Source organism: Gracilinanus agilis, chromosome 6 (assembly GCF_016433145.1).
Source record: "Gracilinanus agilis isolate LMUSP501 chromosome 6, AgileGrace, whole genome shotgun sequence".
NCBI classification, from domain to species: domain Eukaryota; kingdom Metazoa; phylum Chordata; class Mammalia; order Didelphimorphia; family Didelphidae; genus Gracilinanus; species Gracilinanus agilis.
The window spans coordinates 124,687,619-124,715,311 of NC_058135.1; the positions used below are offsets into that span (position 1 = coordinate 124,687,619).

The window sequence follows — 27,693 nt, forward strand, 5'->3', positions numbered from 1 at the left end:
TGCCTTAATCAGTAAATATATACCTTAATTTCCAAGTGGAGAGAGGTAGCATGCAAAGATGGCATGGATTTAAAATATAGGTGTGTTAGCAAAGTGGTAGAAAGAAGGATGGTAGAAGATTGGGAATACTATTATCCCATAAAACAGAGATAAGGGAGAGAGGGTAAACACAATTTAAAGAAATCTTGGTGAGAGGCTCAACTAAGTCATCCCAAGGGTATTTAAGAATGCAAAAGGAAGGAGGAAAATAAAAAGGAAAAATGGAAAACATCTGCCAAGATAGCCTTTTATGTTATTTTCACTATCAGGAGTAGTAGTGTCACTTACCAATATCATTCTTATGTGTTTTTATAGAGGAGATAGAAATTATACTAAATGGAACAAAAATGAGAAAAACAGCCATAGTAAACCAAATTTTAAACAGGATAATCTTGCTGAAAGTGGTACAATTCTGGAGTGTTGAGGGATCAATTCACAAAATATCTGAAAGAGGGTAATATAGCAAAGGCCTGGAGATAATCTCAGACCTTACTAATAATAAAAAAGTTGACTAAGAAAACAGCAACAATTATCTCCTTAATATTCCTACATTCTCATCTATATACTTTTTATGGGAATAATTACGTATTAAGGGTAGATATTAAAGGCATCCTGAATGATGGATAGGCAAACTTTGCCAAGTAATATTCCTGAAAGTAAATTATATTTTTACCACCATATAATTGGCTGAAAGGCAACAGAGAATGCAAGAGCCCAAAGCCCTATTATTTATTTTATTTATATATTTTATTTATTATCTATTGATTTTTTAAAATGAATTAGATTGGAAGAATAAAATGCTGCCTTAAGACCATTCTTCCAACAGTTTCACTCCCTTCACACATCAAAATCATGCAATATTTTTTAAAAGAGAACAGAAACCAACTTGTTAAACTACTCTTGGACTACAAATATGCAGGAAAGGAAGATGTTGGTTGGCCCGTGGCATTTACAACTGCCATGTTGGAGGTCTGGCATAAAGTCTACATTGAAGATGGAAGGATATTCCAGATGCCTTAAGACATAGATATGATCCTGTCACTCCATAATTTAGGATACAGTTCTTCTATAAAATTATATAAGCAAAGAACCTCAAATGCAGCAAAATGCAGTAATTATAGGAAGAAGAAAACTGACAAGATTGTGCATAAGCGTTGTGGATGAGACTATATTAGTTGTATCAAATCCTGGAATATGACTCTGTGTTCCCTCAAAGAGATCAATTCAAAGAATATACTTTTATGGATATCAGCTGTTAGTCTTTTGTCCCTACTCAACCATGTTGATTTTTTTCCTTAAAAGCTCTCATTTCTATTCTCACTTGTTTTTTATTAATTCTTCCATTGTCCTACTAAACCATTCTGGATGTTCTTAGAACGACTCCATTGTCAAGCTAAGGGCCTAACAGAATTTATTATAATTCCTTCCTCAGGGGATTTCAGTTCTATTTCATTTGTTTCAAAGCACTTGTTCCTTGAGATGGTTCTTTTCTTCTAAGGAACATTTCTCCTCAGTTGAATCTTACCTGCCATGAGCAATTATTTCTCTATATTGTGCCTACTGTCAACATGTTGCCTGCCATATTTCTTCTTCCACAAACCCAGCCCATTGACCCTTTCTACCAGCCATTGTTGCATATTCTCATTATTTCATCTCATCAGATTTGGATGAGATCTGTGGTCATCAAGGGGTATTGCAATTGCAGGAAGCTGGTTGCCTTTCATAGTCCTACTTTTGTGAACTCCTCTCTTCTCTCTTAGATAACTTCCTTTTATACACAGACTGACCCAGAGGACCTATTTAGGAAGAAATTTACTGAAAGGCTCCTAAGATATTGATTGGGAAATATGGAAGTGTGGCTCCTCAAGCCGTTACAATTAGGACTTCCTTCCTTCTACCTTTCTCTTATTCCTGCTAGATCCTTTTTTACTCTTAAGCAGGACTAAATAGTTATAACCTACGCTGTACTTATACACAATCTTGTCAATTTTCTTCTTCATATAATTACTGCTTTTTGCTGCATTTGGGGTTCTTTGCTTACGTGATTTAATAGAAAAACTGTATCCTAAATTTTGGAGTGACAGAGTCAAATCCATGTCTTAAGGAATGTTAATTTTTTTATTTGTGGAGGATAGATTTTGAAGAAGGGAGATACAGGGCACGTAGAATTAAGAGGTCACTTAATGGGCTTTATAAATGGTTCTTTTGAAAGTAATGAAAGTCTGTACTAAAATAGTGTAGCCTTGTGAATAAAAGAGAGAACTGAAATGTGTTATATGTTTTTGAAGTTTGGAGGAAGGGATCTCTGCTTAGGAGCTAAATTAGTCCAATTCTTAAAGTCTCATTCAAACTGTGAAAGACCTATCAAAATCATTGTGAAATCATAGAGTATCTTTTAAAGCCTTACCTTCAATCTGTTATAAGGATTATCTTATCCTATCTAACACTATCTTACCCTAGGGATTCAAAACAAGGAAAGGAAAAGGGAAAAAATATACAATGAAAGTTACAAAGATCAAAATACTAAGCAAACATATGCAAAAGCAAAACAAAGAAAACCTCAAAATAGAACTACAAACATAAAACTTCATACAAAAGAATAAAATCATAAAAATACTATTCTTATAAACTAATACAGAAAAGAATCCTATAAAAACTATTACAATGCATAAAATAGAAAACTTAGACACCTCCAGAGAGAGACAGCCAAACCTCAGTTAACTGTCTAACCCTTCCTTCAAAAATTACAAAATCTTTATCCTCCTGCCTTCCCCTAGGTGAGCACAGCTGCCATTTTTGTCTTGTTCATTCTGCTAGTCTACACTGCATCCTAAGGTGGAAGGGAAAGGGCAGCCCCTCGATGACCAGGAAACAATGTCAATAACCTAAGCTTTAGTCCCTGATGAGGTTTATTTAGTTGCAAACCAGGAAAGTTGCATACCTTTTAAGTCAAACCTAGCCGGACTTGCTTATCCTCCTGCCATTCTCTCTTGTAGACCAACCTGATGTGCTCTTCTTCATAACACATCGTAGACTCAATACCGTGCATTGATTGGTTCCAAGGCAGAAGAAGGTTAAAGGCTAGGCAGTAAGAGTTAAGTAACTTGCCATGGCTCGCGCAGCAAGGAAAGGTCTAAGGCTACATTTGAATATGGGTTCAAATGTAGCCACTGACATTTCTGCCTTTGCTTTTTGACAAAATATATTGCTGGAATCTCATGAAGTGGATTGACTTGGAGTAGATCATAGCTTCCAATAGGAACAGTGTTTACATTTGGGGGTTTCACTTTTCAACAAAGACATATCAAAAACACAATAGATATAAGCAGTAATATTCCATTGAATTCAAACTTCAATTAAAAGCCTTTATTTAATTAGTAAAATGATTTGATAGGTTATAGAAATTGAGAGCTTATAGAATTTGAGTTGAAAGTTCTGTTAGAAATCATGCAGTTTAATGCTTTCATTTTATACCTAAGAAACTGACCCCCGAGAGGTTCTGATTTGTACAAGGCTCCAGTTTCAACGTTCCTCCCATTGTGCCACACTCTTTCTCTTATAAAAGTTTGACAAGAGGCTGCGGTATACCAGCCTGTTGGGGACAAGATCACTTTTTTTTTTTTTTTTTTTTTTTTTTTTTTTTTTTTTTTTTTTTTAAACCCTTACCTTCTGTCTTGGGAGTCAATACTGCTCCAAGGCAGAAGAGTGGTAAGGGTAGGCAATGGGGGTCAAGTGACTTGCCCAGGGTCACACGGACAAGATCACTTTTAATAGGCTAGCCCCTCTGGTAATTGAGGTCTAAGAATGGAAGTAAATGAGACATTCATAATCCATCCTAATGGTCAGCAAATACATTTAGAGGTAGAACATTCATTCGGGATAAAACCTTCCCCTAGGTGAGCACAGCTGCCATTTTTGTCTCGTTCATTCTACTGGTCTACACTGCATCCTCAGGGGGAGAGGAAAGGGCAGCCCCTCAGTGGCCAGGAAACTATGTCAGTAACCTGAGCCTTAGTCCCCTAAACCAGGGAGGCTTAGTTGCATACCAAGAAAGTTGCATAGCTTTCAAGTAAAAACTAGCCCAACTTGCTTAGGACAAATTAGAATATCGGTCCCACTAGAATCCATATAATCAGATTTTAATATACCTGCTTAGGACTTTGATCTACATACTTCAGTGGCAGTGGTAAAAGTAATAGATAAAGAGCTGAGCTTGTCTTCTCATTAATGTTCATATTTTCATAGCCCTTCTTAACCTCCCACTTTGGCTTATTCATTTAATTGCAATTATAATTAACTGCCAAGTATACCACTACTATTCTCCAGGCTTCTTTTTTCCTTTGGTGGGACTCTTCTGTAGCTAACTTAACCAGGGAATTGTACTGGCTGCCTCCTTGAAAAGATCTAAAAGACTTTTAACAGAGTTTTTAGACATCATTACATTTCTTGAATTGGGGAAGTGCATTCTCATGCATGTATGCATATTGCATTTGTACATATATATGTAGATGTGTTTTTTCAAATGCCAATCTCCTGAGAGCAGCTTACTTGCTCTCACCCACTTTCACATGCCATTTGTTACCCTGCTGTTGTTTAGCATTCAGTATATACCAGAAGAATGTGGGGATGAGGGAGGTTCTTTAAGGCTAATTCATGAAAAGATCTATCCAGAGAAGAAACTCACAGGTTGAAGAGATCACTTAGAGAGTTGGTCTTATTTCCTTTATTGAGGAGGTGGATATATCAGAGTCCTAATTAGCATCTGTACTTTATCCTGGCTTGATTTTTTTATATCACTGGGAAGAATTCCTAGAAGAAAGAAATCATATAGTCAGAGGCATGAAGAGCCTCTAGAGGTCATCTGTGCTGAGATGGTACCTGAAGCATGCAGGATATATATATATATATANTACATATATATGTAGATGTGTTTTTTTCAAATGCCAATCTCCTGAGAGCAGCTTACTTGCTCTCACCCACTTTCACATGCCATTTGTTACCCTGCTGTTGTTTAGCATTCAGTATATACCAGAAGAATGTGGGGGTGAGGGAGGTTCTTTAAGGCTAATTCATGAAAAGATCTATCCAGAGAAGAAACTCACAGGTTGAAGAGATCACTTAGAGAGTTGGTCTTATTTCCTTTATTGAGGAGGTGGATATATCAGAGTCCTAATTAGCATCTGTACTTTATCCTGGCTTGATTTTTGATATCACTGGGAAGAATTCCTAGAAGAAAGAAATCATATAGTCAGAGGCATGAAGAGCCTCTAGAGGTCATCTGTGCTGAGATGGTACCTGAAGCATGCAGGATATATATATAGTCCCTTTCCATTGACTTGTCATTTCTTGGTGTGTCCAGTAAGGAAGCGCTCGACCACCATAAATTGCTAGCTCTTCCCTCAGTGCTTGCTACTAGTATCAAGGGACTTGCCTAGTCAGAAAAAAAATGATTTCATACAGTATGTGCCAGGGAGAGGCTCAGACCCAGGTCATTCTGACTCTATTCACTATACCATGCTGCCTCTCTGACTAAATACCTCTCTGTTCTTAATTTTAATTATCTTTGAAGAAGATGTTAGAAATTCCTATCCCTGTCTAACAACTCTGCCTTTTCAGTATAAACATTAGCTATATACAACTTAGGAAGTATAGAATTATATTCTCCCTAAGAACCTAACTTGCTTTTGTAGCTTTCTAACATTTCTTTGAAGCAGATAGGTGAGGTGTTGGTATCGGTGTTCTCTTTTTAGAGACAGTTGATTCAAGTGTGCTTTCTTAGGTCTCCAGGTTTGACAATAGCTGAGAAAATTCAGGCTAGCTAAGCTCCTGTTCTACCTGACCATGTTTCCATATGAACCTGTTTGCTCATGTTCTCTCCTCATTGAGGAGAGATAACAGCTGGGATCCATCTTTACTGTAAAAAGCCCTTTTATATATATATTTATATGTTCTGCAATGCGTTATGGATGAAGAAAAGCACGAAGGCTTATATAGGTACAGAGGGAAAACAAGAAAGAAGCAAAAGATGAGGTGAAAGAGAAACAGTTTATTTTTGAAGCCAAGGAAGATAAGAATTGAGGGAAATAAGGAATAGTGTCAGTCAAGGAGATGGTAAAAAGAGCCTCAGCATTGATGAATAATCCCGTGCAGAAAGGCAGCAGTGAAAAGAAGGCAAGTGACATACATGGCAAAGTAAAAAGGTTAGGAGGATGCTTTTAATAATAAGCTCTTAAGATGAAGACTGGTTTTAGGAGCCATTAGCCCAGACATGAGATCATCAAAAATGTGGGGAGAGTAGAAAGTATCCACTATTAGAAGTGACAGGGAGAAAGAAACCGAAGGATTTTACCATACTTGAAAAGGGGGAAAAGAAAGAGAATTTAGCCGTCACAACCCTGAGAATACTCCCGAAAGGTAAGAATAATGTATAGTATTTTGTAAAGTCACAGGATGTTGGATGAAGTGGTCTTAGAGTTCCTTTTGCAGAGCTTCCCACCAGGGCCAGAGCCTCCCTTCAGCATTTGTTTAAATCAAAGTTTCTTTTATAATGAGGTAGTAGGGAATAGAATAAAATAGAATAAAATACTGGGCCCAGAATTGGGAAGATTCATTTTTCCTGAATCCAAATATGGCCTCAGACATTTTCTAGTTTAGTTTCCTCATTTATAAAATGAGCCAGAGAAGGAAATAGCAAACCACTCTACTACCTCTGCCAAGAAAACCCCAAATGGGGTCACAGAGTCAGACACAACAAAACAACAAAAACATCTTTTGATATAAAGTTCTTTTAATGCCCAAATCCAGGTCACTTAGGTCAATTTTATCTGTCACTGTGTCAATAAAAGCTTTCAGTTATTCTGACACACACCATGTCCCTACCAATTGTTATAAGTTGTTTTGCTTTTGGAATGAGTTGAAATAAAGATTTCATCATTCTGTCTAAAATCTTACCTGATAGTGAAAGCTGATAACCTCTCAGCATATATTAGTTCCAGTTTGTATTGTGCTGAATTCAGTGCCTGTTTTCCAGGAGGATCTAGGAAATATTGAAAACAAAATTAGAGAAAGTTCATACTTCTATATACAGTAACATGCCAATGCATTTCCAACTCAACCCTTTCATTAGGTTGCCTTTGTTCAGCAATGTCCTAATTATCCCTTTATCTTTAAGTTCTCCTTTCTTTTTCCCATTGTGTCATTTTGCTTTGTGCATTTCCCATGTACAATAGACCTTATTCACAAGGAGGTGGTGCTGTGATCCAGAGTGAAGCTGGTAATACAGAGAAACTTAAACACAAGTAGAAATTAAATAAATTTACCCAGAAAGATGCATTTTAAAAGAAATTTAGTCCATTTTGCTTAGCACAGCTTTTTTGAAAGAAATGGTTTTCACTTTTTGGAGACCCTCCATTGATGTGGATTTTTAGGAAATTTGGCATGAGTTTTCGACATTGAGAAGCATCATGGTATAATAGAACAAGAACTGGCTTTAAAGTCAGGAAGTCCTAGATTCAAGTCTTGCCTCAGACATATATATATATATATATATATATGACCTTGGGAAAGTCACTTAACCATTCAGTGTTCTGGGCAACTCTCTAAGTCTCTGCATTGCAGAGAAGCTGCTAACCTATTAGCAAAAGGGAATTCCATACACCAATGAAATCACAGGTCTAGGACCAAGTGTGATCAGATGCTTCTCATCCTCTTTGACATTCTTTTGTATTTAGTACCGTTGACTCCCAAGTAGACTATAAGTTCCTGGAGGAATATATCCATCAATAGTTTGACCATGAAAATGTTTGTTATAGGAAATATTTTGTGAAAGCATGCCTGTCCCTTCTCATGTCTCATCAAAGATGTCCTTGATTCATGTGGATAGGACTCTCATGGAAAATGTATAGAGATACATAAGAAGAATTTTATAGAATAGGCATATGGATCTTTTGCTTACTTTTTTTTAATAGTAAGGTTTGGGGGCTTTTTTGTTCTTCAGAGCCTTTGATGAGCTTATCATTTTTCAGATTTCTTGAGAATCCGAGCCTCTATGATATACACTTGTCTCCCCTCCAGGACACACCTTTTTCTTTGGGTACTTGATCTAATCCATCTGATTTCCCCATTTTCATTTTCCTAAGTGCCATTTGTATTTTCTCATGCAACATTTTGGAAAAAGTCATACTTGAGTTCAAATGTGATGGCTTCCAGTGATTGATGGAGATAAGAGTGTTATAAAAATCCCCACATATTTTTATGGCTTTTCATCTATTTGTTGTCCTTTCAGTTTCATCCTTAAATACACTCAGGATGATCTGGCTTCATGGGGTATTTTACTAAGCACTGTAAATGTTTCCCTTTAACTGCTTCTTTCTCTTATAGAAGATCAGTGCTACTTATAATCTTTCATCATCATTCTTGAAAGATTTTACAAACAACATTGTATTCTCATCCATTGTTGCCCTTGGTTACTTGTCAAAGAGGTCAAGAATTCACTTGGTAAGGTAGTTTATAAGCTCTTGTGGCTTTCTCATTTCGGTAAATGATTTATGTCAGTTAAATTTTCTGAAGAAATCTTTCCATGAGAAATCTGATTCATAAATAAATCTCATTTCAGTAACCTGACATTAATCTTCTCCTTTCTATCTCCATAACACCTCTCATGCAATCCCTTTTCTCCACTCAGCCAGCTACTCCTGTAGCCCAGACCTTCATCACCTGGGCTATTTCATTAGGCTCCTCCGTGCTCTCTCTGCCTCACATCTCCCCAGTCCTCCTTCCACACACCTGCCGAAGGGAAAATCTGCCACGTCACACCCCCTACTCAGGAAACTCTGTGGTCTCCGTATTAACTCTAAAATCAAATATAAACTCTGGCAGGTATTTAAAGTTCTTTATAACCTGGCTCTTTCCTCCCTTTCTAATCTTCTGGAAAATAGATCAATTGGTGTGAGCATTCATGATAAATGTTTAATGTTGGCAGTAGTGAACCCCCAGATTGCTTATATACAACAGATGATTGTCTTGAGAGAAGTGTGAAGGATAGCTGAAGGCACAAAGATGAGTTGGGAAGTGTGAATCTGAACTGTGATGGTGGCTGTGTGAGTATAGAGCAGGGATGGCCTTCCATGTACTCTGTGTCCACCCAGACTGCTCTTATTGTTCCTCACAGCTCACTAGCTGTCTTTTCATTGATTGCAGTGCTGCTCTTTCTCCTTATTCCTGCTTTGAAGACACCCAGGTTTTCTTTAAGACAGCTCAAGTGCCACCTTCTACAGGATCCATGTTGTCTTTCCTATTAGGCTTTCCTTGAGGGCTGATTGCTCTTCTCATTTTTTTCTTGTTTCATAGCCCTCTCTCCTAGCACAGAATGTAGGTGTTCCCCAGGGCTTTGTCCTCACCTTTTCTCAGCACACTCACTCTGTAAGAAATAAAATGAATATGAAAGGATGGTTTAAAAAATATTATGGTTTTTATCAGTTTATTAGTAGCCATTAGAAAATGAGGCCACTTGCCATGCTCTTTAAGTCAGTTTAAAAGACCCACACTGTTGCCTCCTCTCCCATGGTGGATCGGCCTCCAAGCCAGCAAAGAGGAAGTACAAGGCCAACCACTTAATTTTATTGTCCAGTCTACGTCATTACATAACTATCTACGTCATCATATAAGACAGGAAACCAGTGAGCTCATAGGAAATGTAGTTCAAGGACCCCTAAACTTCCACAAGAAGCCAGTGGGCTCATGGGAAATGTAGTTCAAGGACCCCCAAACTTCCACAGGAAGCCAGTGGGTTTATGGGAAATATAATTCAGAGACCCCCCCAAACTTCCACAGGAAGCCAGTGGGCTCATGGGAAATGTAGTTCAAGGACCCCTAAACTTCCACAGGAATCCAGTGGGTTTATGGGAAATATAATTCAGAGACCCCCAGACTTCCACAGGAAGCCAATGGGCTCATGGGAAATGTAATTCAGAGACCCCCAAAATTTCCAGTAACACAACTCTCCCTTGGCTTCCACTCCCATAGCTTTACCTGTCACCACTGCTCAGGTCAGTCTTTCAACAAGTATGTATTAGGCACCAGTCCCTGTACTAAGTATTGAAGATACAAGATCAAATAGTCCCTATCTTCAAGGAGTTTACATTCTCTTCAATGTCAAGTGATTCCAAAATCTATATACTCACCTCTTTCCTCCCCTGAGTTTCAGTCTTGCATTTCCAACTGTTTGTTGGACATCTCTAGTTAGATACCCTTCCAGCACCTAAAACTAAATTAAAAACTGAATTCTTAAACTTAACCTCAAAAATTTGCTTTAAGCTTTCTATTTCTGTTGATGACATCACCATATTCCCAGCCAGGTAGAATCAAAATGAATCTTCTTCCTTGGAACCAATACTTATTAGCAATGCTAAGACAGAAGGTAAGGATTTTTTTAAAACCAGTAGTGAACATTTTCTGTTTCTCAGGCACGTTGTTGCTGCTCCATACACTGGAGGGTTAGTTCCATCCCCATAGCCTAAAGAAGCCCAGCATAGTCTGGACTGGTTTAGGAAAGGGACTGCTCAACAGCTCAGCCAATAACTTTTGGGAAAGAGTTTGCAGTGGTTTATGGCCAGACTTCATTGTGTCAGCTCACAGACTCTGATTGACTAGATGTGTAAACCCTATGCAATGGGAAGACAGTCTTTTATACTGGGGGAAGGTAAGTGTTCTTTGTTCTGTTTCTTTTATTTACATACTTTGTTTTGGCACAATGGACATTTCCAGAGAACGGTTAAGCAAATTGACCTCAAAGTATGATTGTGTCTGAAGGTATTTTAGTTCCTCTTTATTGATTATCCAATTTCCTTTCACTTTGATTATCCTTTCACTTTGAAATTTTTGTCATGAACAAGATGGTGGTAGGATCCAGGAGCACAAATTTAGAGTTGGAAGGGACACAAGAAGCCACAAATTCCAACATCTTTATTTTACAGATGAGGGAACTGAGGCTGGATTACTTTGGCCAAGGTTACACAATGGCACTGCTCCTCCGATTCCATGTCCCTCGTGCTTTCTACAATACACAGATGACTTCCATAATACATTTTTATCAATATCTTTTGGTTTTACATCACTGACATTTCTCACTGTGTCCCCCCTTTGCTGTCTCCCAGAAAAGTATCCATCTTGATAGGCAACAGGAAAAAAAGAGGAAGGAAAAAAGGCTTAGCAAAACTAATCATCAAATCAAACAAACCTAATGTCATTCTAGATACTATAATGTATCTGTAGTCCACAATCTCTATAGATGTGTTTGCATATTGTTTCTTTGGGAATACTTATTTTTCATTGATGTCTTGTTTTTTCATCTACATTGTTACGATCACATCTCCAGCTGTCTCTACCTATCTATATGAGGGAGAGAGAGGAGATTTTACTGGTTCTGCCTACTTCATTTTGCATCAATTCATAGAAATCTTTTCCCACTTCTCTGTATTCATCACATTCATTGTTTTATACAACACAGTAAATACTCTTTCATTTTCATTTACCACAACTTGTTTAGCTATTCCAAATCTGGACTCAAATACTACCCAGCTATGTGACTCTGGAGAAGTCACTTAAACCCCTGTTTGCCTAGTCCTTGCCATTCTGTCTTAGAGTACTAAAGACAGAGTTTTAAAAAATATTTATCTACTTTATTTCCAGTTCTTTGCTACTAATCGCCCCCCCCCAAAATACTGCTGTAAATATTTTGATATATCAGAGAGCCTAGCTGTGGAGTTTTAGTCAAAGAGTGTGGACATTTTAATCACTCATTTCATATAATCCTGTTATTTTTTTCAGAATGGTTGGAGCAATTTGAAGCTTAACCAACAGTGCATTCACATGCAATCTTTCCACAATTCCTCCAGTGTTAACTGTTCCTTTATTTTATCATCTTTGCCAATTTGCTGGTTTTGAGGTGAAATTTCAGCATGTTTTTATTTGTATTTCTTGTATTAGGAGTAAATTAGACATCTTTTCATAAGGCTTTTGGAAACTGGTTATTTCATCACTTATCTATTGGAAAATGGAAAATATATTTCTCTTCTTTCCCTATTGCTTATGCCATTATTAGGGATTTTTCCTCAATTGACCACTTTCCTTCTTATCCTAGTTGCATTCATTTTGTTTCTGAAAAACCTTTTTAATGCCTTGTAATCACAAGTATCTATTTTAACTTTTATAATCACCTCTATCCCTTGTTTAAGAATTTAATCTCCGATTCTAGCTGTGAAATACATATGCTTCTCTCTTCTAATTTTGTTTAAGGTGAGCTTTAATATTCAAGTCACAAACATATTTTTAATTTCTTTGTAGTATGTGGCATAACATACTGCTATAAAACTAATTTTTGCCAGAATGTTTCCCATTTTCCCAGTCATTTATAGAGTCTTTTCCTAAGTAAATTATGTTTTAGGGTCCTTCAAATATTGGGTTAGTTTGGTTATTTCTGATTCTTCCTTGTATACTCTCTTCCAGTGATCTACTTTTTTATTTTTAAGCCAGTAACAAATGGCTTAAATGATTACTACTTTATGACAGAGTTTGAGGTCTAGAAGCACTATATTTATAGCATTACCACCTTTTTTATTAGTTTCTAGAACTTTCGTCCTAAATGGATTTTGTTTTGTTTTTCTTTGTTCTATAAGTGTCACTTCAATAGTTTGATCAGTATATAGAACTAAAGCTGTAAATTAACTTTAGTAGTTATTAGTAGTTAATAGCAGTTTCACTATTTTTATGAGACAGAGCTCAGACATTAGCACTATATTTCTCTGCAGGAATTTACGTTTTTTTTCCTTATTTTTTTAAGAAGCATTGTGTTACCAGGCAGTGAGCATTGAGTGAAATTTTGTGGAGTAAGGCTTGGATATTTTGTGTATTTGCAGCAATTTTGCATGGGACTTCCTTTTATATTATTGCCTTCCAGATTGTTATTGTTATGAAAATGTTGATATTTGGGGGTTTATTCTGTGGCCTGCAATACTGCTGAAGCTTTGTCTCAATTGGTTTGCTCATTCCCTAGGACTGGCTAAATAATCATCATGTTAGCAACAAATATTGTCTTCTCTTTACATATCTTTATGCTTCAAGTTTATTTTTTTGTTTTATGTTTTATGTTTATTCATTTGTTAGGTTTATAGTTTTTAAATTTATATTTTCAGTTCATTAGTCTCTTTTTCTGCTTTGTTAATATATGTTTTAGCATCATAATTCTTCTTTTGATGTCTATTTTTTAAAAATTTTACTTTATGTCTTAGAATTGATACTAAGCATCGGTTCCAGTGCAGAAGAGTACTAAGGGCTAGGCAGTTGAGATTAAGTGACTTGTCTGTGGTCACATAGCTAAGAAGTTTCTGACCTCATAATTGAACTCAGGTCATCCTATCTCCAGACCTGGGTCTCTATCTACTAAATAACCTCAAGGATATAACTAACTGATAAACCCCTCGTGTCCTTTCCAGCTCTCAGGAGGCAATCCCCTGAATTGACTGCTCAATCAATGTGTACAAAGATATTAATATTTCTGCTTTTTAAGATTTATCTTCAATCTCTGTGTGCCATAAAATTAGTCTCTTTATGCAAAAGTGGCAAATGTAGCCTAAAAATACGGCTGTTGACTTAAGATCCTCTTCAGAAAATGCCAAAAATTATAGCTTTAAATTGTCCGAGTCTGTTCAGTTTTAAACTTTCTTCTTCTGAAAAGTTTCTGAAGTTCCAGCTATGACTTTTCTAACTGATTTCCAAATAATTTATTTTAGAGATCTTCCATCCTTTTTAATGTTGTGCCCCACACTTTAAATGTAGCAATTCTTGAAAGAAATAATATTGATACAATCTTTACCACATAGTAGGAATTACTGTGTACCCCTTATACTCTTAGTGAGGATTCTCCTTATCCCTAGACTTATCCAAGGGCACAGAAATCACTTATATTTCTCTGTTATAGTTTTGTCTCAGAAAATATATTGATTCAACTGTTGGGGCATTTTAGCAATTACAATTCTGCTCCTCAATCTTAACTTCTACTTCTTTAGATTCTGTTTGCATCATTACCCTGTGTGTGGTGTGTGTGTTTTCTCTTAATCCCTTTTTATTTAATCTTTATTTATCCCATACATCAGTTTCTTATTTTCTTTATTTTTATCTTCAGTTCCAAATTCTCTCCATTCCCCACTTATTGAGAAATATGATACTCATTATACATATAAAATCATACAGTATATTTCCACATTAGCCTTGTTGCAAAAAGAAAAAGAAAGAAAGAAATGTGCTTCAGTCTGCACTATCAGTTGACAGCCATTTTTCGTGAGTCTTTTGAAATCGTCATGGATGGTTGTATTAATCAATTAGAAGTGATAAGAATTTCACAGTTGATTATCTTTACAACATTTGTGTTAATGTATACAATGTCCTCCCAGTTCTACTCACTTTACATCACCTTCTTTATGTCTTCCAAGTTTTTTCTCCCACCTCTTTCATCATTTCTTCTAACACCATAACGTTCCATCACAATACTATACCCTAACTTGCTCAGCCATTCCTCAGTTAAAGGACATCCCCTCAGTTTCCACATCTTTACCATCCAAAAGTATCGATATAAATATTCTATACATATGGGTCCTTTTCCTTTTTATTTTATTTCTTTGGGTACAATTGCAGATTTCTCTCTAAAATAGTTTACTATGTTTCCACATCTCTGCCAGCATTTATCATTTTCTTTTTCTTCATGAGAGCCAATCCAATGGATGTGAGATGTGGTACCTTAGAGTTGTCTTAATTTATATTTATCTAATTATGATTTTAGAGCATTTTTTTGATGAATACTGATTGTTCATAACCTTCAACCATTTGTCAACTGGGAAATAGCACTTATTTTTGTATATATATATTTTTGGCAGTTCCTATATATTTGAGAAATGAGGCCTTTATCAGAGAAACTTACTACAATTTCCTCTCAGTTTCCTGCTTCCTTTCTAGTTTTGGCTGCACCGGATTTGTTCAAGACCTTTTTTCTTTTAAAGAAATAAAAAATATTATCTCTCTGTCTTGTTGGGTCATGAACCCTTCTTATAGAGTTGACAGGGAACTTTTTGCATATTCCTCTAATTTTCTTATATCACCCTTTTGTATAAATCATGTATTTATTTTGAGCTTATCTTGTTGCACAGTGTGATATATTTATTAGATTTATGCTTTGTTTCTGCCAGACTTTTTTTTTTTCTTACCGGTTTTTGTCAGCTAGGGTGTTCTTACAGTAATAGCTGGGATCTTTGAGCTTATCAAACAATAGATTTCAGGCCTCATTTTGCTTCTGAGCAACAACTGTATTTCTTATCTAGTACCACATTGTTTTGGTGATTACTACTTTGTAGCTACAGTTTTGATATCTGGTATTGCCAAGGCCCCCTTCATTTTTTTTTAATGATTCTCTTGATATTTTTGATATTTTGTTCCTCCAAATGAATTTTATTTTTATAGCTCTACAAACTAATTCCTTAGTATTTGTAGATTAGTATGGCACTTAATAAGTAAATTAATTTAGGCAATACTGTCATTTTTATATTGGCCCAGCCTAACCATAAGCATATTTAACATTTATCCAGTTGTTGAAATCTGCCTTTATTTGTGTGAAGAATATTTTGTAATTGCATTTATATAGTTTCTATGTATGTCTTGGCAGGTAGACTGTCTTCAGTTATTTTAAATTTATCTCTTCTTGAATGGTTTTGTTGGTAAAACATAGAAATGCATATATATGCACACACATGCACACACGTGCACACACACACACGGGTTTGTTTTTTGTCCTGAAAATTTTTTAAGTTGTTCATTGTTTTCAACTAGATTTTTAGTTGATTCTCTAAGTAAACCATAATATCTGCAAAAATGGTAGTTTATTGCCTATGTCCATTATTTTAATCTTTTTCTTGTCTTTTTGCAATAGCTAGCATTTCTGGTACAATATTGAATAATCATGGTGATAAGAGATATCTTCATATTTTCCTCAAAATCCTTATCGTATTTTCTTTTGGTTTTAGATAGATACTACTTATAATTAAAAAACAACAACAACCTTACCTTCCATCTTAGACTCAATACTGTGTATTGGTTCCAACACAGAAAAGTGGTAAGGAGGTCAAGTGACTTGCCCAGGGTCATACAACTGGGACTAAGTGTCTGAGGCCAGATTTGAACCTTGGACCTCCTATCTCTAGGCCTCACTCTCAATCTAATCTGAACCACCCAGCTGCCCCAATTATTTATATATATATTTTTTAAACCCTTGTACTTCGGTGTATTGTCTCATAGGTGGAAGATTGGTAAGGGTGGGCAATGGGGGTCAAGTGACCTGCCCAGGGTCATACAGCTGGGAAGTGGCTGAGGCTGGGTTTGAACCTAGGACCTCCTGTCTCTAGGCCTGAATCTCACTCCACTGAGCTACCCAGCTGCCCCCCAATTATTTATATTTTTAAAGAAAAAAGTTTCATTTATTCTTTTGCTTTCTAATATTTTAATGGGTATATTTTGTTAAAAAGTTTTTTCAGCATCTATTGACATAATATTTTTGTTGTTTTTGTTACTGATAAAGGCCAGTTGTGCTTATGGTTTTCCTAATACTGAAACAGACCTGAATTGTAGTAATAAATCCAACTTGGTCATAGTATATGATCTCTGTAACATATTGCTGTCATCTCCTTGCTCATATTTAACTTTACAAATTTGCATCAATATTTACTAGGGAAATAGGTCTATACTTTTCCTTCTGTATTTCTTTTCTCCCTGGTTTATATATCAAAAAGTTGTGTAATAGAAGGAATTTGGTAGGACACCTGCTTTGCCTATTTTTTTCCCAACAGATTACATAGTGTTTGAATTAATTGTTCTTTAAGTATTTGGTAAAATTTTGCTTGTAAATCCATCTGGTCCTGGAATTTTTTTTTTAGGGAGTTCATTTATGGCCTATTTAAATTATTTTTTTCTAAAATGAGGTTATTTATGTATTCTATTTCTTCTTATGGTAATCTGGGCAATTTACATTTTTGTAAATATTCATCCATTTAATTCAGATTGTTAGTTTTATTGATATAAAGTTGGGCAAAATAACTCTAAACAATTGCTTTAATTTCATCTTCATTGGTTCATTACCCCTTTTAATTTTTTCATACTGATAATTTGGGTTTATTTAAATCAAATTAGGCAATTGTTTATTTTATTGTTGTTGTTTATAAAACCAGATTTTAGTTTTATCTGTTAGTTCAATAGGTTTTTTTTTTTTACTTTCAATTTTATTAATCTCTCCTTTGATTGAGGTAAGCATTTATAGATATAAATTTTCCCCTAAGGACTGTATTGACTGCCTTCCACAAATTATCGTATGTTAGAATTGTGTTCTGGGGAGAGGGAAATGGCTGGCCTGAATTTCTATCTGTTATGTCATTCTGCTTTCAGAGCTTGATATGGAGACTGGTGGGTTTTTAGTGCCTCCAAATTGGTGTGATGCAGGGAGAGGTCTAATCATTGTCCTCCTGATATGTGCTCTGCATCTTACCAGGTAGAATCTCTGAGATCTGTTTTAGATCAGGTATTCAGTCCTCTTACCATCCTTGGGCAATGGTAATGCTGCTTCTACTGGGCTCCTCTCTGAGTCAGGGAACTCAGACCTCTGTGTGTTCCTAAGCTGCCCTGGGCTGGGAACATGACTCTCGGTGCCTTGTTCTTGGCTTTCCTGCTCAGAATTTGGTTTGGTGTTTTCTTAGGTCATTTTGTAGGAGAGGTTTACAGCTGTGGTTTTTAACTCCACTATATTGATTGCATCCTACCTCTTAGTTGTGTTTTTTTTTTTTTACTAAACACAATAATATATTTCATTATTTATTAATTCCTTGGTAATTAGCCTGTTTTGTGCCTATGTTATTTGAGGTGTTTGTAAAGACAGCATTCTTGGGGTGAGGGAGATGGGACAAAAACCTCTCATTTTGGTGGCAGCTTAAGCTTCTTTGCTTTTTGGAATCCTCATTCCCTTTTGTGGTAGCTAGCAGATCTAATATAATTTTGTGTTATTCAAATTTCCTTTTCTTTATATGTGAAAGTATTTCTCTAGGACACATTTTGGAATTATTACATTTAACCATCATATCTTGAAGTTTGAAGCATTTTTGCTTTATTTTGAAGATTATTAGATTCTTTCAACAGGTACTTTGTTTTCTTGTGTTATTTCCTGCATTGCAGTATTCAGGTTTGATTTGTCACATTTTTCTGAAAGACTTGTGAAACTTAAATTGTTTTTGTGCATTGTATGGCTTTGGCTTTTTTTTTTAGAACCCTTACCTTCCATCTTGGAGTCAATACTGTGTATTGGCTCCAAGGCAGAAGAGTGGTAAGGGCTAAGCAATGGGTGACTTGCCCAGGGTCACACAGCTGGGAAGTGTCTGAGGCCAGATTTGAACCCAGGACCTCCCGTCTCTAGGCCTGACTCTCAATCCTCTGAGCTACCCAGCTGCCCCCGTGGCTTTGGCTTCTATAAGGGATCAAATAAAAAAAAAAGACAGTTGTATTTTGGTTTTCCCTCCACCTCAGTATATTTGGGTCACTTTGGCAAGACCAGAAGCTGGTAGATTGATGCATGCTTAACAGCATTGTTAAGTCCTCAGTTTTAAGAATTCATTTTTTCCATTGCTTCTTACTAATAATTTTACTTTGTTGGAGTTTTGGCTCTTTTGCCCACCACATTCAGCTCTATTATCCTATATTTGGTACAATAATGCTTTGTCGGTTTAGGCAAATGGTTGGGTTTTTACAGAATTAGCAGGAACTAGGGAAAATGCCTAGTTTGCTATCTCTTTGGTTCAATGACCCCAAATGACTGTTTTGATGCAATTTTATCTGTCCGTTAAACATCATAAGCAAGGAAGTTTGATAAACTTGGGTAAGTTCCTAAAAGGAAATGACATCCCAATCATAGTGTATTCCTTGAAGGCAGTCGGGCCCAGTATAGTCCAGTTTGGATATGTTGCTGACCATCTTATGTACCATTAGTAACCATAATTCTTATATGGTTTTTACCTCAGCCTTTGGGAAGAAACAGAGAAACCTTAAAGTTCTCCCCTAAAATGCTTGTCTGTGAATAAAGCCAATGAGGGCTACGACGGGACCAAAGGGCCCAGGGAGCGGCCCTTAGACCCTGGCTAGTGAAAAGAGAATCACTAAGGAGCAACTAGAATCGATTCATCTTGCTCAAGGTTCTCTTTATGGGCGGATGAAGAAAGGGAACAGTTGATGACACTGAAAATAAGGCTGTGGGCTTCTGTGAGACTCACATTTTCTGTGGTTCATTAGTACAAAGAAATGACACTCCTTCCCCCCCCCCCCCAAGAAGACAAATGCTAGTTTCATGTGAAATTGGACAGTAAGGCTGCAAGGTTATTAATGACATTATTAATTAAAACTCCCTAATTATTGCAAACCATTTTCTAATGTTCCGAATGCTATTTGTGGACCAATGGGAATGAATAATACTGGGCCCTATCTGGCTAAATGAGAATATTAGAACTATTTTAGAAACTCTTCTAAACCCTCCAAAATAAATCTGGCAAAACTTCTGGTCTTTTCAAAATAAAGTTGTCCCCAAATCTTTTCCTTTCCCCCCACCCCTGATTCATCTCACCCAAAGAATCAATCCTAATTATGTGCAACTTTTGGAACCAGAAAATCATTTCAGGGAAATTAGTACAACCCAGCAAGCGTCTGTGGCCAGGCTTCGGTGAGGTGATTTCAGTAAGTCTGATGATCTGTCATATTCGAAATGATGGCGCACCATAAGTGTTAAGCGAATAGCAGCCTTCACCCCAAATCTGTGGCGTTTGGCAGCCCCCACCCAGGCTCGGTGGCGGTCCCTGCTTCTCCTCTAGGCTGCGCAGCAGACGCAGACGGGAGGGTGGGGGTGCCAGCTGTGCATGGCCATCGGGAGCAATGATTCAATGAATTGCAGTGGGGGGAATGTACTAATTAGAGCCTAGATACTCTCATTTGTTAGAACATACAAAGTGCCACCGCTCTACACCGTGACCTTGCCCGTGCCCTTCTGACTTAGCACCAGCTGTCGCCCATCAGTCTGGGAGAAGTCATGCGTGGTGCTTAGCCCAACTTTCCCTCACATTCAAACAGATGCATTTCAGAGAGTGAGAAGACAGAAATCTCCATTTTCAAGTCTTTCTATGATGTCTAATGATACTGTATCGTTGCTGATTATAATTAGTGCTCCTGTTTGCCTTCTCAAATTGGTATCTGCCCGTAAATGACTGCGGAAATCAATGCTGTTGCTTCAGGCTCCCCCCACCCCTTCCCCCATTTGTCTCATGGCAGCGAAGGCATCCAGGTGGCAGGAAGATGGGGTGAGGGTTTTGGTTGGGGGCACTGGAACCATCTGCCTCAGCTCCTTCCTTGCTACAATACACGGTGATTTGAAATTTTAAAAACTGAAGAGTGGCCAAAGAAGACCCATTTGGAGTTAGTTGTTAGGCAAGAAGATGACAGACAAAATGTAAGAGGTGAAGAAAAATGGATAAATGTGGAATGGAAGTTAAATATGGACTTTGAGGTACTAAAAGAGAATGCAGAAGAAGGGCCAAAGGAGAGAGCTTGTTTACATTAAGTGTTTTAAAATATTGACCTAATGCCACTAAGGCAGACAAATTCATTTGACTCCCTTGAATTCATCTAAGAATTTATATCAGTATTTTATTAAGCACCTAAAAAGTGGATTAGAGGTGTCCCAGGTGCTATGGTTGTACATACAAAAGAGAGAACTTTTGCCCTCAGAAAAACTTCTCTTCTTTTGGAGGAATACAGTCAAAGGATTACAAGTTTAGAGCCAGAAGGAGCTTCAGAGGCCCTTGTTTTTATACATGTGGAAGCTGAGACACAGAAAAAAGTAATGGCAGAACTGGGATTTGAACCCAAGTTCTGTGACTTAAAAATCAAATGCTTTTTTTTTATTTTATCACATTAGTTTTGTTTACAAATAAGTACACAGAGGCTAGATACAAAAAAAAAATTCAAAATTATTTTAGGGAAGTTGTGCTTTTCACTGGAGCTGGATCAGGAAGGGAAAGCACCTTGAAGGGTGCTAGAGGCTCCAGGAGATGGAAGTGAAAAAGAACAGCAGTGAGGTCAGCGTGGCTAGAATGTAGCCTGGGTGAGGGCGGGAGCCAATATGGGAAGGACCTTGATTCCCAATTAGAAATGGATGTATTTTGTCCAAGAGGCAAAGGGGAGGAAGGATTAGGAAAGAGAGAGACCAACCCCAGGGAAACCCAGGAGGGGGTTCTGTTGCGATAACCTATGGGGGAGGAGGAAGGGCTGAATTTACAGTGGTTATGGTATGGAAGGAGAGAAGGAATGGATGTGAGGGGGAAATGCCTTGATAGGAATCTTATTTAAGTAAAGAATGAATTCAAATAAAAATAAAATCATAATTACTATCAAACAAGCAGTTTTGGAGAGATTGCTGCCCTAAGTGTGAGGATCACCTCTGAAATGTTAGCTGTGAAGACTTGGATAAGTCACTAAACCTCTTTCTACCTCAAGTAACTTGGCTATAACTGAAGTCCTAGGAAAGGCAGTTCTACTTCAAAATAGGCTGCCCCAAGGGGCTCTGTGATCAGTGGGTGATGGAGAGAGCGCTCCCATTTGTATAATGCAGCTTTCTATAAAGAGAGCGCCACTGGTAGCCCCATTTTGTAGGGGTGACTTATCATGGGAACAGGTTCAGAGGCCTTTGGCTTCTGAGTCAGAACCTCATCCTCTCTTGCCCCACTTTTATGGAAGTGGTGGGACCTGCACCTTCAAGGACAGGGGGGACTCTCTAGGAAAGAGATAAGGCAGGAAAAATAGCACCAGCAAATCCCAGAGACCTGCCTATTGTTCAGTGGACAGCCTGCGACAAAGCTCTGACCACTCTCCCTAAGCAGGGCTTTGGGGGGATCCCTGCTGACCCTCAGTGTCTTCTCTTTGTGGGGTTGCTGGGCTTGGATGGACGGAAAAAGGGAGACTTCTCAGACCTCATGATGTCTTTGAGAGCCAAGCAGAGAGCAGCGTGAACTATCTATTGCCTACCCAAGTGGTGCCAAACAACCAGTAACTGACCCCTTCAGGCCCCTCAGAAAAACACAAATTAACATTATCTCCATTGTTTTGTGTTTTTATTTGCTTGGTTAGATATATCCCATTTCTATTTTAATCTGGTGGGGGGGGGGGGGGGAGTGCTGCATCATCCTTAGTAGATCCTGCTTGGGTTGACCATGTTGACGGACTGTGTTGAGCCATCCACAAGCCGCCTCAGCACACCTCCGGAGGTCGTGACCAGCAGTTGGAGGAAAGCCTCTAAGACGTGCATAACTGACCTGGTGGGGAACGGAGAACGGAAGCCTCCATTGCCCCTGCTTGGAATCATGCTTTGCAAATTACATGGTGCTTTTTCAGCCCAAGAGTGACTCCCAATACTTGGGGAAGTTCTTTCAGTTCACCAAGAAAAACACGTTAAAATTTCAAGGGGCATTTTCCCTCACTATTCAGTTTTATCGTATTTTGACTTTTCCAGAATTATGAAGAGTCTTTTAAAATTTGGTAACATAAACTGCATGCCAACAGCTGGATCGTGCAGGGGATAGAACATTGGGCCTAGAGTCAGGCATTCAAATTTGTTCACAGAAACATATTAGCATGGTGACCTTGGGGAAAATCACTTCAAGCTGCTGTAAAAAAGTCACGATTTGCATCATTAATTTGTTTTCACCATCGAGCTTGATTATTAACACTTTGATATTGGGATCTTCCACCTCCCCACTTTTAACCAATTGTCCATACTAAGCATTGGTACAAACATTACTTAGAAGCTGCTTCCTCTAAACCCAGTGATCATTGTAAGCTATTTCTTTCTCTGATTCCCTTGCTTTGCTTTGTGAATTCCCTGGGCATCTGCAGCACAATTTCAGAAACAACAAAGTAGGTGATCTCCACGTGCTTTTCCAAATTGAATCTTACAAGTACGAAGCATTCACTTACGTGGTCGAGTTGAAGAATTTCAGGGAAGTTAATGGACCTCTGGAGAAATCCTATCGATGAAATTAAAACCAGTCATTTGTCCTGGGGAGAAGAGGTCATGCTTGTCCTAATATTAGGCAGCGGCAGTTGAACAACTGCTCTCTGATCATTTTCTCTCTTTAGAATGACAAACTCATTAAGGGGACAGATGAGGCTTATTGAACTTGTTTGGCACATCACTAAATATCATGCCTGTGCAAAGATGATTAATGATGAATGATTAATTCTTTCTAAATGACAAGCCATTGATTCAGTATCAAGTCCTTCTCTAATTAGCACTGCTACCTGATGATGGAAATCATTTTCTGGCACTCAGATCCTCGAAGGACCAAAACCCAAATCGCTGAATTGCACCTAGTGCTGACAGTATGGAAGAAGTGGAAAGGTTGTGCTATTTGGTGATTAAATTCTTCCTAGAAGTTGCTATTGTATTTTATCGGTTTTTATAGGTCCTCTTGAGAGGAAAACAAAAAACTAATTCCAAAGGTCTTTCTTCTTAGACAGCAGGAGCATATTGCAGTAACAAATCTTGAAGCTGGAAGAAGGGAATAGGAGTCTTGAATGATAAAAGGCCAGTTAGTGGGAAACCCCAAACTAAGGAGGTTCATACCAGCCCCCAGAGTATATTGTCGTTGTCACTTGAGTATATCTTCCTATAGAAATGGAGAATCTCATGGTTTTACCTATTAGACATGGTTAAGTCAGGTTCTGAACAGAGCACTTTATGGTGACACTATTCTTCTTGGGTAATATTGGCACCGTTACTTCTCAAGTGCACGATACAAACTTGAGTGAAAGTTTCCTGTAATTCAGCCTTTGAGGAGAAAAATTGCTTGTTCTACCCCTGTTACGTATCTGCATGTACATTCATAGGATCATAGATTTAGAGCTGAAAGGAACCTTAGAGGTCATCAAATCGATACCATCATTTAATAAATGAGGAAAGCAAGGATTTGAACCAAATCTTCTAACACCAAATCCAGCTCTCAGAATTCAAAAGTAAAAAGAGCTTCAGGGAATAAAGTAGCAAATCTGAAATAATGTTTTATGGGAGTCTCATCCTAGAGTATCAGAATCCATTTTTTTCATTTTTATAGAGTTGGAAACTTAAGTTATAGAGAAAGCGCATAATGATTTAAAACACTGGTGTCAGACTCAAAGGGATGGGGATATCCCTTTATGCCACATATTAACTGAGAATGCCAATATTATCTTTGTGGTATTGTATTTTAATTATTTTTAAACATTTCCCAAGTATATATTAGCGTTGTTCAGAAAGATAATGATGGTGGTTCTTGCATTATAAATTTGAATTCCAGGTTTATAATAGCTTTGTGACTACTGACTTTATTCATCTATATTTCAATTAATCATACCCTCTACTTTGTAGTATTTTTTTTTCCATTTCAAAATTGTTATAGGACAGGATTCCTTAAGTGTGGTTGTAGCTTCCTCCCCTTCCTCCATCCAAGGACAAATTGGCAAAATTTAATCAGCCAGAATTGTGTAGTTTATATATAAAAAATTATCTTTAGATGTCTGTTTGCATTTTACCTTGAAGTCCTGCTCACTTCCTCTTTCCCTGTGCCTTTGTATCATAGCTGGTGAGTGACTTGTTGGAATTCTGCTTCTACACCTTCCGAGAGTCCCAGGCACTGAAAGTGGAGTTTCCTGCAATGCTGGTGGAGATCATCAGTGATCAGCTACCAAAGGTGGAATCGGGGAATGCCAAGCCCCTGTACTTCCACAGGAAGTGATGGAAAATGTCTTAATGGAAGAACTTTGCCTTAAGTTTCCCTGTGTTATTCCACACCCATGAAGGACCCAAGAAATCACATTTTTAACATGCGATGATTCACTTTGTTCAGCAGTTTTTCAAGTTTAAAATCACGTCAAGGGTTTGGGGACTGGAATACAGTTCGACATGGATTTGGCAAGAACCGGATGATTTAAGAGCTCTTCTCCTTACCCTCAGTGCTTAGAAAATGATCCCGTTCCTCTGGATGAAAAGCCATATCTAGTCAATAACTCTTTGATTTTGATATTTTAACAGATGGAAGTTTTAAATATGCCATGTAGTTTCTGGTATTGTTTGCTTGTTATAAAAGGGTTCAAGGACTAATGAACTTTTTAAAGCTTACCCTTGGTTTGCACATAAAACGTACAGTCAAATATGGGGCATTAATATTCTTTTCTTATTTAAAAAAAACAAAAAAGAGAAAAAATATATACAGACTCCTCTTGTGTAATATTGGAACATTTGGTGTGGAATAATCGCCTCCCCACCTGGGGCATTTGTTCTCCCATGTTATCCTTCATCACTAGTGGACACGCCCTTCGGTGTCCCTTTATTATTTAATTAAAATGGATAAGATGTTAAAACAAATGCCTCGGTTTCGATTTATATTATCTATTGTGCTGGCTTTACAAATAATTTTTCGCAGTCTTTTGCTGTACTGTACATTACTGTATGTATAAATTGTGAAGGACCTGAAATAAGGTGTAAGGAACTTTTGTAAATGAGACACATACAAAAAAAATCTTTAATGGTTAATAGGATGAATGGGAAAGTATTTTTGAAAGAATTCTATTTTGCTGGAGACTATTTAAGTACTATCTTTGTCTAAACAAACAAGGTAATTTTTTTTTTGTAAAGTGAAATGTTCTGCATGCCTAATGAAGCGTTTACAGTGTATTTAAGAAAGGGAAAGCTGTGCCTTTTTTTAGCATCATAGAAGATTTACCATTTTACAGTGTCTGTTGTAAATAACTACACAAAGTTTTTCAGTTGTCTTTAAACCTTTCTACTCTTCCATATTCCGTTTCCCCTTTTGTCTGCCACTTGCAAGTACCTGTGAGCCGAGTACACTTTAAGACTCCGGCTTCTTTCTTCCCCAAGGAATGTTGTTGAGTTGTGTTTACAGCTTCATGAAGGTTTCATTTATCAAGACACAACAGACAAGTGGCTCAGGAGCCTTGGCAGCTTTAGGGCGGTAGGGAGACTGCCTCTTCTCTCCTCCACAAGCAAAAAGTAAGTCCTACGATATCAGGCCTGGGAGGGAAAAAATTGCGCTTTAAAGGTTGCTTTCCAGCTATTTGAGGTTTCCTTCTCTGGGAGAAAACACGAGCAACCTCTTAGGGGATCCTCTTCCTGCTTCAGATGTAGGGGTAGGGGAAGGGCAAGGGAACATCCATCCATCCTTCCTTCATCCATCCTTCCATCCTTCCATCCATCCATCCATCCATCCATCCTGGGAGGGAGGATCTCTCCAGATTGGAATTGGCAAAAACTAGGAGTATTGACGTCTTCAAAATTTAAATCTTCAAAAGCATTTTATAACGAAACTGCAGCTCATACACTCAAAGTTCAACTTATTTCATGGGGTTCAGGCTCAGGTGCCTTTTAGACTTCTCGGCAGCCTAAAAGCATAAATGTGCATGTTTGGGGGCAGAGCTAACAGGCTGGTTTCATAAGATAAACTGCTGAGAGTCCAGGCCAAAGGAATCTCTCTGAGAGTGATGATTAACATAAGTACTCACTTGCTCATGGGAATCACATCCATTTCCCCAAAGTCTCCTGGCTGCCACTGAGGGAGGGAGGGAGCCACCGAGGGCCCTGAGAATGCAGCATTCCACACTGGGCACCCTTCACTCCAGCCTTAGTGGAGCACACTCACCCATGACAACAGGACCCTGGTCTTTTTAAATGACACCTGCCTTATGCAATGGGAAACTTCCGAAAGCTGTACTCAAGAGAGAAGGGGTCTTCTTACATACTTTGCAACTTCAGGAATTTAATTTAATCAACCAATCTTTAACTACAAACTGACATGCACAGCAATACGAAAGCTACCCGTGGAAGGCGATAAATACACAGCATGCAGACTGGGGGTTTCTGGAAAAGACATGGATACAAAAATGCCGCTTTTTAGTTCAGACTTAATTTTTACAGAATTGGAATTTCCACTTAACCAGGTTTGGGATGAATACAGTCTGCATCAGCTTTTTGTATTAACAAAGTTACTGGCTTTTTCTGTCTCCAGGTAACTTTGCTTGATTAAACAGCAAAGCCATATTCTAAACTCACTGTTGAATGCTTGTCCCAGTCCAAATTGTCTGTTTGCTCTTATTTTTGTACCATATTGCTCTTAAAAATCTTGGTTTGGTACAATTCATAATTCACTGAAACTTCTTCATAGAATTAAAAAAAACACACTAAATTAGTTTAAAAAAGCAATTTATATCTTTATGCAAAAACGTATGTCTGTCTTTGCAAACGACTGTAAGCAGATTACAATAAATCCTTTACTTTAATCACCTGTTGTTTGGAAAGAGTTCATTTGGAAGTCTGTGGAAACATACGGATATAACATCCGGCAGAATTTTTACTCTCAGATCTTCCGTATTTTATCCAAGTTGCAATAAATTGGAATAGGCCACGTGTCATCATCTATTTTGGAAAGCTGCCATCTTCCAGGAGATAAGATGTGGTTGTGACACATTCGCTTACCTTAACTGTGTTTT

General features: G+C 37.6%; 1 protein-coding gene across 1 annotated transcript in view; it reads left to right on the plus strand.

Moving 5' to 3' along the window:
• NR3C2 (nuclear receptor subfamily 3 group C member 2) overlaps window positions 1-27,464 on the plus strand; it is a 367,948-nt gene extending 340,484 nt beyond the window's left edge. The window contains 1 exon segment of the mRNA XM_044682206.1: window positions 24,771-27,464. Coding sequence (XP_044538141.1) covers window positions 24,771-24,926 — 156 coding nt within the window. The 3' untranslated portion in view covers window positions 24,927-27,464.
• Window positions 27,465-27,693: the final 229 nt, after the last annotated feature.